General features: G+C 40.6%; 1 protein-coding gene across 1 annotated transcript in view; it reads left to right on the top strand.

Moving 5' to 3' along the window:
• LIX1 (limb and CNS expressed 1) overlaps positions 1–11,411 on the top strand; it is a 49,198-nt gene extending 37,787 nt beyond the window's left edge. The window contains exons 5-6 of the mRNA XM_065936883.1: positions 8,759–8,836; positions 11,124–11,411. Coding sequence (XP_065792955.1) covers positions 8,759–8,836; positions 11,124–11,411 — 366 coding nt within the window. The remainder of the gene's footprint in view (positions 1–8,758; positions 8,837–11,123) is intronic.
• The last annotated feature ends 3,708 nt before the right edge of the window (positions 11,412–15,119 follow it).

Below are 15,119 nucleotides of genomic sequence, written 5' to 3'. Positions count from 1 at the left end.
GGCAGCACTTCAGTAGGCTAAAACAAACAAGTCAACAAGGCACAATCTTTGCTTCTTCAAGGAAAGTAGAAGACTTAAGCTAAGAAACAGGTAGCGAACATTACCATCTTATGACCCTATTAACACTTTACCAGCTTTTCAGCATAAAGCTCCCCTTTAAATCAAATCAAATAGCTTGAAATATTGGTCAGGACTATTTGGTTCTTAATCTTCAGAAGTTATAGACAAAGGTGACTGCAATGTATATTAAACAATTTCCCCCTCCATTATGGTATTTTTGTAAACAAGATCTGCCATCTCCTATCATTAAGTAAATCAAAAAATTTAGCAAGCTGTAGCTGTTTTCATTCCACTGCTGACAAGCAATAACAGAGCTAAGGAACTATATTACCTATTATTTGTAAACTAATTATACTAGCAGTAAGAAGAAGAATAGCTTACACTCACTGGATGCTTACCTTCTCTGGCACTGTGGTAAGCATTTAACAAGTCTTACCATAATTTAACCTTCACAAAAACGTATGAGTATTTATTATACCCATGTCAGCATTGAAGGAAGTATGTCATACAGCTTAGTAAATGGCACAGCCTGGGTTCAGACCCAGGCAGCCTGATTCCTGACTTCACATTTTGACTATTATCCTATATTGGGCTCGACGGACAAAAATTCAATAGTGGTTGAGAATGAAAAGTATGCTCTCTAAAAAATTAAATCTGAATACAGTTGACCATCCACATATATCAATGCCACTAAGAATCAATATGCAGTGTTATAACAAGGAGACTTTACCTCCAAGATTTCTATTATTTTAGGTTAGATTCCAAGAAGCAATCAGAATATAAAGTTTTATGGACAAAAATGTTCATCATGGTATAATTTATAGTGGTGGTATAGCTGAACCCTAAAGCCAGCTTTCAAATACCATCATTAGTACCTTTCAAACTCTTTCCCTGACTGCAAGCCCACAGCCACTTCTCAGGTGGATATGTCCATCCTGCCCATTTTAAAATTCATTAATTTTACTCACCATTCTCTTGTTTGATTGAAGCAAAAATGCTCTTTTTTCATCCTTTCCTAGGAAGATCTTGGTCATCCAGATTTCTCCTTAAGCAGTTGTGGTCTCACTGACCTTTGATGTTGCTTGTCTTGGTTTGCAAAAGACCTTGAAGCTCACCTTCTGGTGTAGACAGTGGCTTGCAGCAGCCAGTGGTTCTCAGCCCTGGCTGGGGAGTGGGTTCAGCTACTCACCTCTAAATCTGTTTCCTCATTTGTACATAAACCAGGAAGAATAAGAGTAGCAATGAAAAAAAAAAAGAAAAAGAGTAGCAATAATAGCAGTGCGACCTCACTGTGACATTGTGAAGATTAAACAAGACTGCATAGAGAGTTCAGAACGATTCCAGGCATATGGTAAATGCTCAGTAAAAAATGACAACTTATAGTATATATATGTTTCTGAAGAAGGACTGCTTTACTTGAAATGCCTGAGGTTACAGGATGGATTCCCTTGACAGCTTTATCTAACCTGAAGTCTTCAGATGAGGATAAGGTAGCTTCCCAGCAAAAAATGTTTCAGGGCCCTGGGTCTCCTGCATTGCAGGCAGATTCTTTGCCGACTGAGCTATGAGGGAACAAGCCCTGAATACAAGAATACAAGAGTGAAACTGGCAAGAGTCCTTTATTATATCCCATAACAATCTAAAGTCAAACAGAGGAAACATAAAAGGGAGGCGCATGACACAAGAGAAAGAACACAAACTAAAAAAATCATACAGATCCAAGTGCCAAGCCTGTTCTACCACTTGTCACCTGTGAACTCAGCCATTCTGAGACTCAGTTTTTCTCATCTACAAAATAAGAATCATGATGTCCACTGTATAGACTTTTTGTGGGACTTATACAATGTGACATTTATAAAACATTTAGCACAATGATTCCCTAAGAAAATCATTTATCTTAATTTCTCCTCTCTCCCTGATAGAAGAATATTGTACTTTTTTTTTTTCTTACAGAATGAATGTTGCCTGGCCAAGAACATGGTAGCTTGTATAGGATTTAGCAACTATTTTCAGAAAAATCAAGAATGATTTTTTTAAATGCAGTGGGTTAGCCTGCCAAATATAGGGAAGGAAAAAAAATTTTTTTTTAATTCTGTCCAAGTACTATGAAAGGTTGTACTCAACCACCTTTTAGTAATCCTTTTTTTTTTTAATTGCCTTACTATGGGCTACATGTTTTCTGTGTGGTCTGCATAGTAAGGTATTTAAGTATGTGAAATAATAATTTGACTCATATTGTGGAAATGCTTCGTAAATTCTCATAAAGGAGGCTGGGTGCTGGATGAGAGACAGAGGTAGAGGAAGACGCGAGGGCAGGAAAAATCCAAACTCCCTCCTCCCAGTAGGGATGCTGGCAACCCACAGGGAGAGCCATGCAGTACATCCTCTTCCTTCCTCCAGCCCAAGGTTGCCTGCTGATTTTCTGCACATTCCTCCATGGCCTGGGTTAAATGCATCAACTTGTTTCTGCACATAATGAGAATTGACCACAGGCCTGGGCTGTTTGCAGTCAACACAGCCATTCAGTACCCCTGGGGGGTAATAGATGTGTGTTTGTATCTAGCTACGGTTGACTATACAGTCTAAAAACAAGACTGGTGTCTCCTGACTGCCCTCGGGCTTTCCAGGGGGGCCGTCTAAGAGGCAGAGCTCAGAAGAAACCTGATAGGCTTCTGCTTACCTTCACTTCGTGGGCGGGAGGCTGGGGTGCCTGTTTAAGGTAGCCTTGCCTTTCTATGTAGAGAAAACTGCCTCATGTTTGCAGGGCTGGGATGGCGGCAGCTCTAGCCACTGGGTCTTGTCAAGGTCAGATTCAAGGCAGACTATGACTGAAGCTGGTTAATATATTTATTCTGAAGCCTAATGCAATCCAAAGACGAGATATTTATTTACATCTTTGCTAAGTTCTCCAGGTCGCCTTTTAAAACCTCATCCCATAAACAAATTTCCTCTTAAATCCATTCTCTTGGGTGGGGAGATGGTGCCCACCTGTTTTTCAAGTTCTCCATTTACACTGTTTGTTTTTCTTATTTCTGATGAATCACAGAACCAAGTCAGTCTCCCAGACAGAGTTCCAGAGAGAAGCAGTGTTCATTCTCTCCCTGTGAAGGAGGGCAAACATTGTTTCTCATAGGAGGCAACACCAAGAGGCTCTGTGAGGACAGACCCCAATAGTTGTTGGCTTAGATTTAATGAATGACAACATGAACCAGAAAAGCTGTAGAATGAAAGCTACAACTGCAATGTTCCTGAAGAGAAAGAAAACACAGGACTCGATTCACCATTTGATTTCTAATTTACTTATGGGCCTCCCTGTGGCTCAGACAGTAAAGAATCTGCCTGTTGTGCAGGAGACCCAGGTTCGATCTCTGGGTCGGGAAGATCCCCTGGAGAAGGAAATAGCTTCCCACTCCAGTATTCTAGCCTGGAGAATTCCATGGCTAGAGGAGCCTGGTGGGTTATAGTCTATGGGGTCACAAAGAGTCAGACACAACTGAGCAACTGATACTTGGTAAAGGGAACTGGCTACATATTTTACGGGGCCTGGTGCAAAATGAAAGTTTAAGACCTTTTGTTCAAAAATTACTGTGAATTTAAAGATAGCAAAGTGCTAAACCAAGCTCAAAGCCTGTGTGACTACACAGATCATAAGCTCATGAAACTGCCCTTGTCCCTGAGACAAGATCCCCAGAGGAGCCCAGACCAGGGTAAGAAGAGTCAAGCATTCAAGTGGGGTACAAAATTTAAGGGAGCATCAAAAAATTCAATAATCAAGGCAAATGATATTATAATGCAATACATTTAAAACTCAACATAAATGTGCAAAAATCTATGACAAACGAAAAATAAAGGTAGGATTTTAAATAAAAGACCCTGAACTTGTACAACTCACCTTAAGTCTTGCTTCACTCATCTGGCCCCAGTCTCAACCCCACCTCTAGACCAGCTTCTTGTTTATTTGTCAGCCCATGCAGAGGAGCCAGGCTTCTAGATCAGCCCACGTGACAAACACAGCTCAAAGACTTCAGTGAGGAAGAAGCAGGACAAATAGCCCACCAAACAGACTTCATTCAAAACGACAGGGCTTCAACAAGTAGGAAAACAAGGCTGAGAAGACCAGGCAGTGAGGAGTCATAGGAAACTAGGAATCGAGTCCTCACAGAAGCCCACAGCCACTCTCTCCTTACCAGTCTTTCACAATGCAAGGATTTCCCATGCAATCAATGAGAAGCACGCAGAGATTTCCTGGGGTTGAGCCAGGGTTCACACAGCTTCAGGAAGATCTGAAGATAGTGAACTTGGTCAGTTCAGGTCAGTTCAGTTCAGTCGCTCAGTCGTATCTGACTCTTTGTGACCCCACCACCAACTGCAGCAGGCCAGGCCTCCCTGTCCTTCACCAACTCCCGGAGTTTACTCAAACTCATGTCCTTTGAGTCGGTAATGCCATCCAACCATCTCATCCTCTGTCATCCCCTTCTTCTCCCGTCTTCAATCTTTCCCAGCATCAGGGTCTTTTCAAATGAGTCAGTTCTTCGCATCAGGTGGCCAAAGTATTGGAGTTGCAGCTTCAGCATCAGTCCTTCCGATGAATATTCAGGACTGATCTCCTTTAGGATGGACTGGTTGGATCTTCTTGCAGTTCAAGGGACTCTCAAAAGTCTCCTCCAACACCACAGTTCAAAAGCATCAATTCTTGGTCATGTGAGGGGAAATAAAGAAATGGGACAGGGAGAATGTGGAAATATTTCAATATACTTCATATGACGATGGTAAGATTCATTAGCTCCAGAGAAGAGGGCAAACACACACAAAGTAAAAAGGTAAAAGAAGGTTATCTTTCCTGGGGGATTTAGGGACAAGAGCCGCAGTGAAGAAGAGGCCGTTGTGTTACAGCAGAGGAAACAATTGCTTGATGATAGGATAGAAATTTAGACAAACCAGAGGGGGTGAAGAGGATAATCCTCCTCCTGCAGACAAAAACAGCTCAAGTCTCAGTGGGGAAGTTTTATGAGAGGCGTAGGTTGCCAAGGGATATGAGAAAGATTTCCAGTTCTGTTCACAGAATTGTGGGTTCCACAGTGTTAGGAGGGTTGCTGAGTGACACAACAGAAATTTATCTGGATCAGGGGCTTGGCCCATAGATAGGAACAAAAGCTTAGGGACATTGGAGGAAAAATATATTATGAAGGCAACAGTTGTCAAAGGATGGAATTAAGAGCTCTGTTAGCAATAGGTTGTTTCTCAAACTGGGCCACATCGATGCAAGGATGATGCCAGGAGGGTTACTAAAGCCACAGAATAGATTCAATACATTTTTCTGGATTGTCGACGTTACGTGAAGATTGCAGGAAAAGGAAAGGAGTGGAGTGGCATTCATTTTCTTCTTTAAGGAAATGGACATATACAATAAAATACATAATTTGAGTCTTACAATAAAACATCATAAAACATTTGTCAATATCGTCCCTCCTGTAACACCATGGAGACTACTTCATATCAGAACCTAAAGATCATTCCTAGCCATTTTTTATGTTCGCAAAGCATTCAGTGAGTAGGCCTGAGGGGATAGCAAGGGATGGCAACACAAGTTTACCTTCCTCAGCCACTGGGGTTATCTTGATAAGAGGCATAGTGTTGGGAGCCAGATTAGATTATGGATTTGGTTATGGAACAGAAGACTCTGTCTTTTCCAAAGAAGCATAGTGATGTGACAGAGTGGAAATCTGGATGGGGGCAGAGAGAAGTGGAGAAGAATCACGAGAAGGGCGAGTTCCCCTGGCACTGGACTGAGGACCCTGGGCAGACATGGGGTCAGTGTGTGGCTCAGCTGCTGTCCATGTCATATTTTAATTAATGGAGACACGTAGTTTTGCTTTTACCAAAGTCTCTGTCTGTTCTTGGGCTTCCTTGGTGGCTCAGACAGTGTCTGCCTGCAGTGTGGGAGACCCAAGTTTCATCCCTGCGTTGGGAACATCCCCTGGAGAAGGGAATGGCAACCCACTCCTGTGTTCTCGCCTGGAGAATTCCACGGACAGAGGGACCTGGCGGGCTACGGTCCATAGGGTCGCAAAGAGTCAGATACAACTGAGCGACTGACAGCATGTGTTCCTGTGATGCTCACTGTGTAGTAATACATACAGAAAATCCCAAACCAAAAAGAAGAAAAGCATTCCATTCTAAGGGCAAATGAGAATAAAATAATTAAATAGAATAATTAAACGTGAGAATAGTGCTATTCAGACACGAGACATTTAGACATGAGAATATTTGTTCTGATGATCTTATCTCTTTAAATTTTACCCCATAATTTTAAGGTAACTGTAATCTCAAACTAAGCTTATGTCTCCAGATTTCATAGTGAAAACGTTTTCCAGAGCAAGCAGACATAAAGACAAAAGTCCACTTTGTTTTTGAATGGGGATAAGACAGCTGTTCAAATGTTAAGCTTTCATAACTTGTCTCATGACCAGGAAGTTCCTTAACTGTATTGTTATTGTCCAATAGGTATGTGGCTGTGGTTTGCACTACCACTAATCCACTGTAGATGTTTCTCTGATCAAAAAAGAAAGAAAAAAAAATACAGATAACTTCAATGTGACTGTTACTGTTACTGTTAAGTCACTTCAGTCGTGGCCGACTCTGTGCGACCCCATAGCCGGCAGCCCACCAGGCTCCCCCATCCCTGGGATTCTCCAGGCAAGAACACTGGAGTGGGTTGCCATTTCCTTCTCCAGTGCCTGAAAGTGAAAAGTGAAAGTGAAGTTGCTCAGTCTTGTCCGACTCTTCGAAACCCCATGGACCACAGCCTACGAGGCTCCTCTGTCTATGGGATTTTCCAGGCAAGAGTACTGGAGTGGGGTGCCATTGCCGTCTGGAAGACTGCTAATCCTAATCAGATTGGAAAAACAAAATCTTCAGTATGTTGAATACATGTTAGCTTGCACTTGGTATCAGGCAGGGAAAGGATGATGTTGATAGAAAGGCTAAAGGCTGTGCTCCGCCCTGGCCATTGAATGTGAAAACTGTGGGTGGGTTTACTGTCAGTTCATCCTTATTGGTCATATTTTAAGGCATTTTCTTGGCTGAATTTATAAACTAAGGCTATTTTACAGTTTCTGTAGTTTGTCCATTGTATGCTCTATATTTACTTTTTGGCCTAAATTTTTTAAAATTTAAATTATTTTCATATGGCATATTGTCACATGGTTCAAAGCTCAAAAGGTACAAATGAGTGTCAGAGAAAGGTCTCCCTCCATTTTTCTCCCCTGAGGTGACTCATGTTCCCATTCTTTTGTCTCTTGTCAGAACTCTTCTAGGCATTTATAAGCAAATATTTATAGGCATCTTCTAATTCTTACTCAAGTACTAGCACACAGTTGGACACCTTGCTTTTAACACCTCACAGAGACTCTTTATATTAGGACGAGAGAGCCTTCTCACCCTTTGTGATTGCATTGTATTTGGTAGGATGACCATGTAAAGGAGGAAGGATCATTTTCTTTTTATCCTTCTGAATCTTAGCTGAGACTCCTGCAATGAAAGGCAGATTAAGAAGAGAAAAACAGAAGTACACCTCATGTATGTGTGAGAGATAACTCAGGGAAAAATGAGGAACTCCCCAAGGCGGCTTAGAATTCAGGATTAAATACCGTCTTGATACTGAAAGGAGCAGGGATGTGGGCCTCTCAGGAAAGCGCACGTGTGCCCGCTCAGCTGCTCAGTCACGTCTGAAGCTTCGCAACCCACGGACTGTAGCCCGCCAGGCTCCACCGGGCTCCTCTGTCCGTGGGATTTCCCAGGAAAGCATACTTGAATGGACTGCCATTTCCTGCACCAGGGGATCTTCACACCCGGGGGTCGAACCCGTGTCTCTTAGGTCTCCTGCCTTGGCAGGTGGATCCTTTACTGCCGAGCCACCAGGGGGGTCCCTTGGGAGAGAGGAGATGATCTTTAAGAAAGGTGAATTGATCCTGAGAAGAATAGATAGGAGATATGATAGTGACAAAGTTTCACGCAGTGTGGAGTGGACTTCAGTTTCTACTCTGGGATAAGCATCAGTATTCCCTGGTTGATGAAACCCCTGGAGAAGGGTTTTATAACAATTAAGTTCCTTTTGGAGGGTCTGTCTTTTGGGAGATAAGGGGAGTTCAGAGAAAGCCTCTTTCTCTGTTTGTGGTTTTTTAAGTAGTTACAGCTCAAAATAATCAATATACCAAAGTTGCATATTTGGGGGTGCTATATTCTTATACACTTCAGGATTTAACCATTCCTTTTTGTAAACATTTCATTTAGCCATTCCTTTAAAAATGAACATTTAAGATATTGCCAGTCTCAGGCAATTTTTCTAAAATGATGCAATGAATAGCCTTGCCTACACATTATTTGAAGATGTGCTGGTATATTTATATAACTTCCTGGGTGTAAAATTGTTACAGCATATGTGTTTACACTGTTGAGAGGTATTTGTCCATTATTTAATAGTTCATGCCAAATATAGATAAAACAGAGGAGGGAAGGAAAAACGCTCCGGAAGCTTATGACTGTGGTGTTTGAAAGTCTCAAAGTGTTCTGACAGTATTGTATATTCCATTTTCCCGATATAGTTGGGGATTAGAGTTATGACCTCTTCAGCAATCACTGAGGCACTTTCTTTCACATTTCTACTTTGAGACTAATGACAAGCATTTGGGTTTTATAGGAGCTTATGACCATTTTCCAACTATTGCACTGGAACGGAAGCCTCAAAGCCCTTCGTGAAACAAAATGTTCCCGACAGGTAAGATTTTTTACTGGATGAAAAGCAGGTTTGTGTTGTACGGACTGAGCAGATGGCTCATCATCTTCCACTGAGGTTCCTTTATTTGAATTTTTCTCTGTTTAGTACCTTATTTATTAAGAGCAGAGGATATTTATATATGTGTGTTGTGCTTAGTTGCTTCATTGCGTCCAACTCTTTGAGACCCTCCGGACTGTAGCCCGCCAGGCTCCTCTGTCCATGGGGGTTCTCCAAGCAAGAATACTGGAGTGGGTTGCCATGCCCTTCTCCAGGGGATCTTCCCAACCCAAGGCTCAAACCCAGATCTCCCTCATTGCAGACAGATATTTCACTGTCTGAGCCACCAGGGAAGTATCTATCTACTAACATATATATGTATATACTAATATATATAGGTATATATAACTTTATGTGCTTTTATATGCACATAGCTATATGTTAAATATATACAGGTATACTAACATATATATATGTATACACTAACATATATAAGTATATATAACTTTATGTGCATTTAAATGCACATAGCTATATGTTCAACATGTATAGGTATACTAACATATATATGTACATATATATATATCTGATACATTTATCTGGTATATCTCTCTCTGATATATCTATCTAGATTTAGATCTAGATATATCAGGCCAGTTGCATCAGGGACTGACCACATACACACACTAAGAAGAATGTTGGCTGGCCATAGGACTGACTTAGATACCTGTACTGAACGCTAGAATGGAGGGATCGCTAAGACAGACTTAGTTCCTAAGCCAGATACGGCATCTACTCCATGCAGTGTGCCACCTCCCACTCTTCAAAGCAGGAAGAAATGTGAGTCTGCACCACCTCCAAACCTCCTCTTCTCACTGAGAACAGGAGAACTTTTCTCACCCCCACCAAATGTTCCCGGTGGGCAACAGAACTGATTATCAAGGTGGGAGACATGGTATTTCCATCACTTCAATTTTTTGTTTTTCAGTCAGTTCAGTTTTGGGGTTTGGAAGTTTCTTCTTTATTTTTCAGAGACGGGGTCTCACTATTTCTTAGCTACCTATGAAAAGCACCCTGCCCCCTCTTTTGGTGGCGAAGGCAAACCCCCTCCCATGCACTTAATGGTTCTCACTCTGCCTTTATCCCACTAGACTCGAGGATAGTAGTTATTTTTGAGAATTTGCTATCAGGAAGTTGTATGAGGAGCAAAGCCTCTACTAGTCAGCAAGATGAGGGCGGATGTAAAAGTTTTCCACGCACTACTGCCCCAGGAGTTTTTAGTTGTTCTTTGCCTAGAAAGCCTGGCTTTCAAAATGTCAAAGATGGAAAAGAAATGAGTAGCTGACAATGGCTTTGGCTATTTTTTTTCTTTTCCTTTGATTTCATAAAAAAGCCTTTGAAACATGCCGAGTTGGTTACAAACACTTTTCCGTGATTGTTTTTAATTTGTTAAGGTCATAAATAAATACCATATGTTCTTGAAAATAAAAATAAGCAATGCATCCACTCCACAAGGTCTTCTTAAAGAGCGTTCATCAAACTTATATATGACATTACAATGTACTGGCAAATTTTAAACATGAAAATTGGAAGATAGTGACTAATTTTTCATTGTCTGCAGAAAGTAAGAGACAAGCACATTAAGTTACCGTTACGATATCAATGATGATAATGCCTATAGTCCATAATTTTTTAAGTCCTTCCCATAGTTACTGTGAACCATTTAGTCTGTCATCTTCCTTATGCTAACAACACAGCAGTTAGCAAGTTGACTCTCCTGGTATCGAAGTCTTGTCCTGATTCAAAGCTTCCTGTTTTCTGCAATGGGTGTGACCAAACCCAGTTCTGCCCAGACCCTTCCGTATAGCTGTTTCCCTCTATCTTGCCAAAGGAGCTAACGCTGGGGAGAAGGGTTATAAATAAATGAGGTAAAGCTCATACTAATTGTTGTAAGAATGCAGTTTCCAAGGAACAGATATTTTCCAGTGAGGTCAGAGCTCTGTTCTGTGGACAATATTAGGTCATTCCTGGTGGCGGGTTTTGATTCAACCCAGAGTGACCTTTACTTTGGGAACCAACTTAAGCCATGTCTCTCCTTTAAGAGGTATGTCCTGGGATTGGGCTTCAGTTCGTGAAGATCAGAGAGGTTTGGTTGTTGGTAGAACACCCACAGGTGTTTGTGTGCTGGGGTGGGGGGTGGAGGCCTAGGAAATGAAGTGTCGGAAGGCCATAGCCCAGGTACTTCAGTTGCTCTTTACTGATACTCTGAACCTTGTCTCTTGGTTCCCAGGAAGTCATCTCCTACTACTCCCAGTACTCCCTGGATGAAAAGATGCGCAGCCACATGGCCCTAGACTGGATCATGAAGGAGCGGGAGTCGCCGGGAATTCTCTCCCAAGAGCTGCGAATGGCCCTGAGGGAGTTGGAGGAAGCCAGGAAAGCAGGGCAAGAACTACGGTTTTACAAAGAAAAGAAAGAGATCCTGAGTTTAGCCCTGACGCAGATCTACAGTGATCCTGACGCTTCTTCACCCAGTGATGACCAGCTGAGCCTCACGGCCCTCTGTGGCTATCACTAGCAAGACCAGGTCCCAGCTGCCCCCGAGGTGGGCAGAAGCCGGACTCTCCCATGAGGAAGCTCACGGAGAGGTTTGGTCATCAGAGGCTTTAGCACTTCTAGATGCTACGTGAAAGGTGGTAGTAATTCTGCTCACTTATCCCATGCACAGTATCTCAAGAGTAGTAGGACCCTTATAGGACCCAACGTCCCCCTCAATGCAGTTTCCTCAGTAGTTCCACCTCAGACCGAAAGGATGACGACGGGATTGTTTGGAAAACATTTCCCAGGCCTGGCTTCAACCTGAAGCCTGGTTGACATGTGCCTTGCTGGATTACATATGTTGTTTCAAAGAAAGGACCAGTGTAGCAACTCCAAAAAGAACACAAGCCAGGACTAGGGAAAGTAGCATGATAGCAATTAAAAAATACTTGGGATTAAATAAACAATATGTATTATTTTTAAAAATACCCAGGGGTCAGAGTTTCTTCTTAAGCTTTGTCAGCTGCAAGATCATTTACACTCCACCAGGTGTAACATAAAACTTCAGTGGGGATTTTATCTGGACATCCCACTATCAAAGATTTTGAAGTAGTAATGGTATGAAAAATACTATATAATTGTAATGTGGCTTAAAATGTCATTGTAATAAATTTTTTTTTAAAGCCCACTCTTCCATATGGGTATAAATGTCACCCAGGATAGCACCCTCAGTTGTTTTCCTCAAGAAGAATTAATATCCAGTTTTTGTGAGTCCTCAATCAGTCATGTGCATTTTTAATTTGCAAATAGATGAACTGCTTTATTTTTATGTCTGCCACCTCAGTCATATATCTATAATGGGGACAGTTACTGGCATTTCTAAGATTAAAACATTTTGAAAAATCATTAGCATTTAACAGTACTTATGTTTACATTTGATTTGTTTCTCCTGCATTAGAGAAAAGGAATTATTAATTGTCTTTGCTGTTGTTCAAACACTTAAACCGCCAGTAGCTCAAACATAGTGTCACTTTTCAGTTTAAATTACTGGACTCTTCTTTAAAGAAGCGATAAAGCATTGCCATCTCTCTTTTAAAATGGCTTCGGTCAATCAACTGATTAGAAAACCAAAAGCAAATACAAACCATTTTTTTATGGTTCTTCGTCACTCAAATTTAAGAATGGTAGCAGTGCCAATTTTAAACACTTACAAATAGTTCCTTATTTTTAACATGGGATGGATTATCTTGCATTTACTCCAATGTCAAATTTAATAAAAACAGTTTTCTCAATTTTCAATAAGATTTCCTTTTCTTCCTGTTTAGGCAAATGCACATTAACTTTCATGAAAGCTGAAACCATTATAATTACACTAATGTTTACAAAAATGTGATAGTTGTAGCTTCATATCTAAATATCTACAATGCTAATTGTCACTCCTTGAATCCCCAAGAAACTGTATACTAAGCATGTATTTTGGAAGTAGCCTTATTAGTAAAAATTAACTTCACACATCATATTTCTCACCCCAGGGAAAAGTTTAGCTATATACCTTCCCTACTCAAATGTCTTGCAGAGGTAATGCTATATAATATTAGATACATTTTATTTAAACTATTGTTTTAACAAAAAAAAATCACATCCCTCCCCTCCCCATAATGAGGCTAAATGTCACCTAGGAGAAATTCCCAAATAGAAATTAGAATTAATATCTGTAAGTGAATACATTTTAAAGTTAAATCACTTCCTATTTAAAGCAATGTTTTCAAGAAGTCATTACTCTTTATCATTTCAGAAAAACTACAGCTTCCCATGTTAGGTGTGATGAAAAGTAGGTACATCTGTACTGCATTTGCAGTCTTTAACAATGACCACCTCAAGCTGACACTATCTAACTAGATGCAGGAACAGGAATCAGCTAGAAAATATTAAATGCAGTCTCTGCCCGGCAATTAGAAAAACTGTACCCATTCCGTACACTGGAAGCAGAGACTCTGAATTGGCCACTATCAACTTTTCCTGGCTGGTCAAAACTGCCCCCTCTTCCCGCCATGGTGTGGGAGTTTCAGCAAAATAGGCAAAAGTCAGAATCTTTGCCACTCCCTTTGATGCTCATTTATCACAAATCAGTATCAGCTAAGACCTAATGTCTGTCGGTATATCACATAAATATCTATAATTCTGGCCTTGAGGCTAGCAGGGTTGAAGAGCAAAGTAGACTATTATTATTTTTCATTTTCTATATCGTGTTCTCAATAACACACTGTGTTGAATGGGCCTGGAGTGGAGGATTCTCTACTTAAATATATAGAACCCTGGGTTCTAACAGTTTGTGGTTATAAATTCTTTGAGAATCTGATAGAAGCTACGGACTTTATCCTAGGAAAATAGAATGAAACAATTACATTCAAAATTACACAGACTGTTTCAGAGTATATGTGAACCTCCCCAACATCCATTCATTGCTCTGTCCAAGAGCCCCCAGTTTAGAACTCTTCATTTTTGCATGTCTACTTATAGTTTCTTAAACTTTTCAGTAGGGCTCCAACCTAACTGACATAGTCCCATTAACCTATCTCTGAGACAAATGTCATCATCCTTAAATACAGAATTGCACTGATTTGTGACAAGAGATAGTTTAATTTTCACAAAACCCAAATATCCCAGATGGTTACGAAAAAAACGCTTAAAGAAAATTAGTCATTTAACTTGTATGATCATATCAGAGTATTACAGATTTAATAAAGTCATTGTTCCTCTAATGATCAGAATTTGGTTGTCCTTTTGTTCAATATGTTCGCTGTTACATTCATTCACCTATTTCTAGAAAAGGAAAAGAATCAAGCCATAGATATTCCTGAAATGTTGTACCTGTGTCAATGATAAATCTGATCAGCTAGGTCTCAGGAAAATAAGAAAGAAAACATAAAAGCTTAACACCTTTCAATTTCCTTAGAGAAAGTGTTTAACTTCAGGAGCATTGTTGTAGTTGACATTATCTCTGAAATACTTTAGAGGGTTCTCTGTTATATCACACCATGCCGTTCTTTCTTGTCAAACGACAGAAGAAGCCAGACTAAGAATATTTTTATTACCCTTGACTATGTTTACAGGTAAAGACTATTTAAGAGATTAGCTCTTATATATTGTTGATTTTTGTTTTGTTTTACCTTGCAGAAGTGTAAAACTCAAGAGTTCTTCTATGGTGTCCACCATGTTAAAGGGTGAATATTAAGATTATTTTTAGCCAGGGCTCCAGGGAAATGAAACTTACTTTCCCTACCATAGTAGTTCTCAACTTTGGTTCACATTAGAAATATTCAAGGAGATTTAGTAGATCCTAGCTATTCAGACCATCCCCAGATTAATGAAATCAGACTCTCTGGAAGTGGGACCCAGCCACCAGTATTTTTTAGAGGTCCAAGGTAGGGTAGTTCCAGTGTGTGATAAGGTTGAGAACCATGAGGAAGTTCTGGCTCAAAGGCCTTCAGCCTAACTAGTGGGAGCTATTACTTAACTTGGCACTGGCCCCAAATTAAAAACATTGAGCTCTTCTGATCTAGGTAGGAGCAAAACCTTTTGCTTGGGTAAGAGGCTTTCCTGGAGCCCAGAACTAAAGTTGGGCAAGCATGTGTTCACACACACACACCTATCTTAGCAGGAGATCCCAGATTCTCTTCCAGGTCCAGGCTTTTTCTCAAATATGATGCACAAACTACCTGTACCAGAATTATCCTTTAAAAATACA

The sequence above is a fragment of the Muntiacus reevesi genome, chromosome 1, assembly GCF_963930625.1.
Source record: "Muntiacus reevesi chromosome 1, mMunRee1.1, whole genome shotgun sequence".
NCBI lineage: Eukaryota > Metazoa > Chordata > Mammalia > Artiodactyla > Cervidae > Muntiacus > Muntiacus reevesi.
The sequence above is the reverse complement of the archived record's forward strand: the minus strand, read 5'-3'. Positions and strand labels throughout refer to the sequence as shown.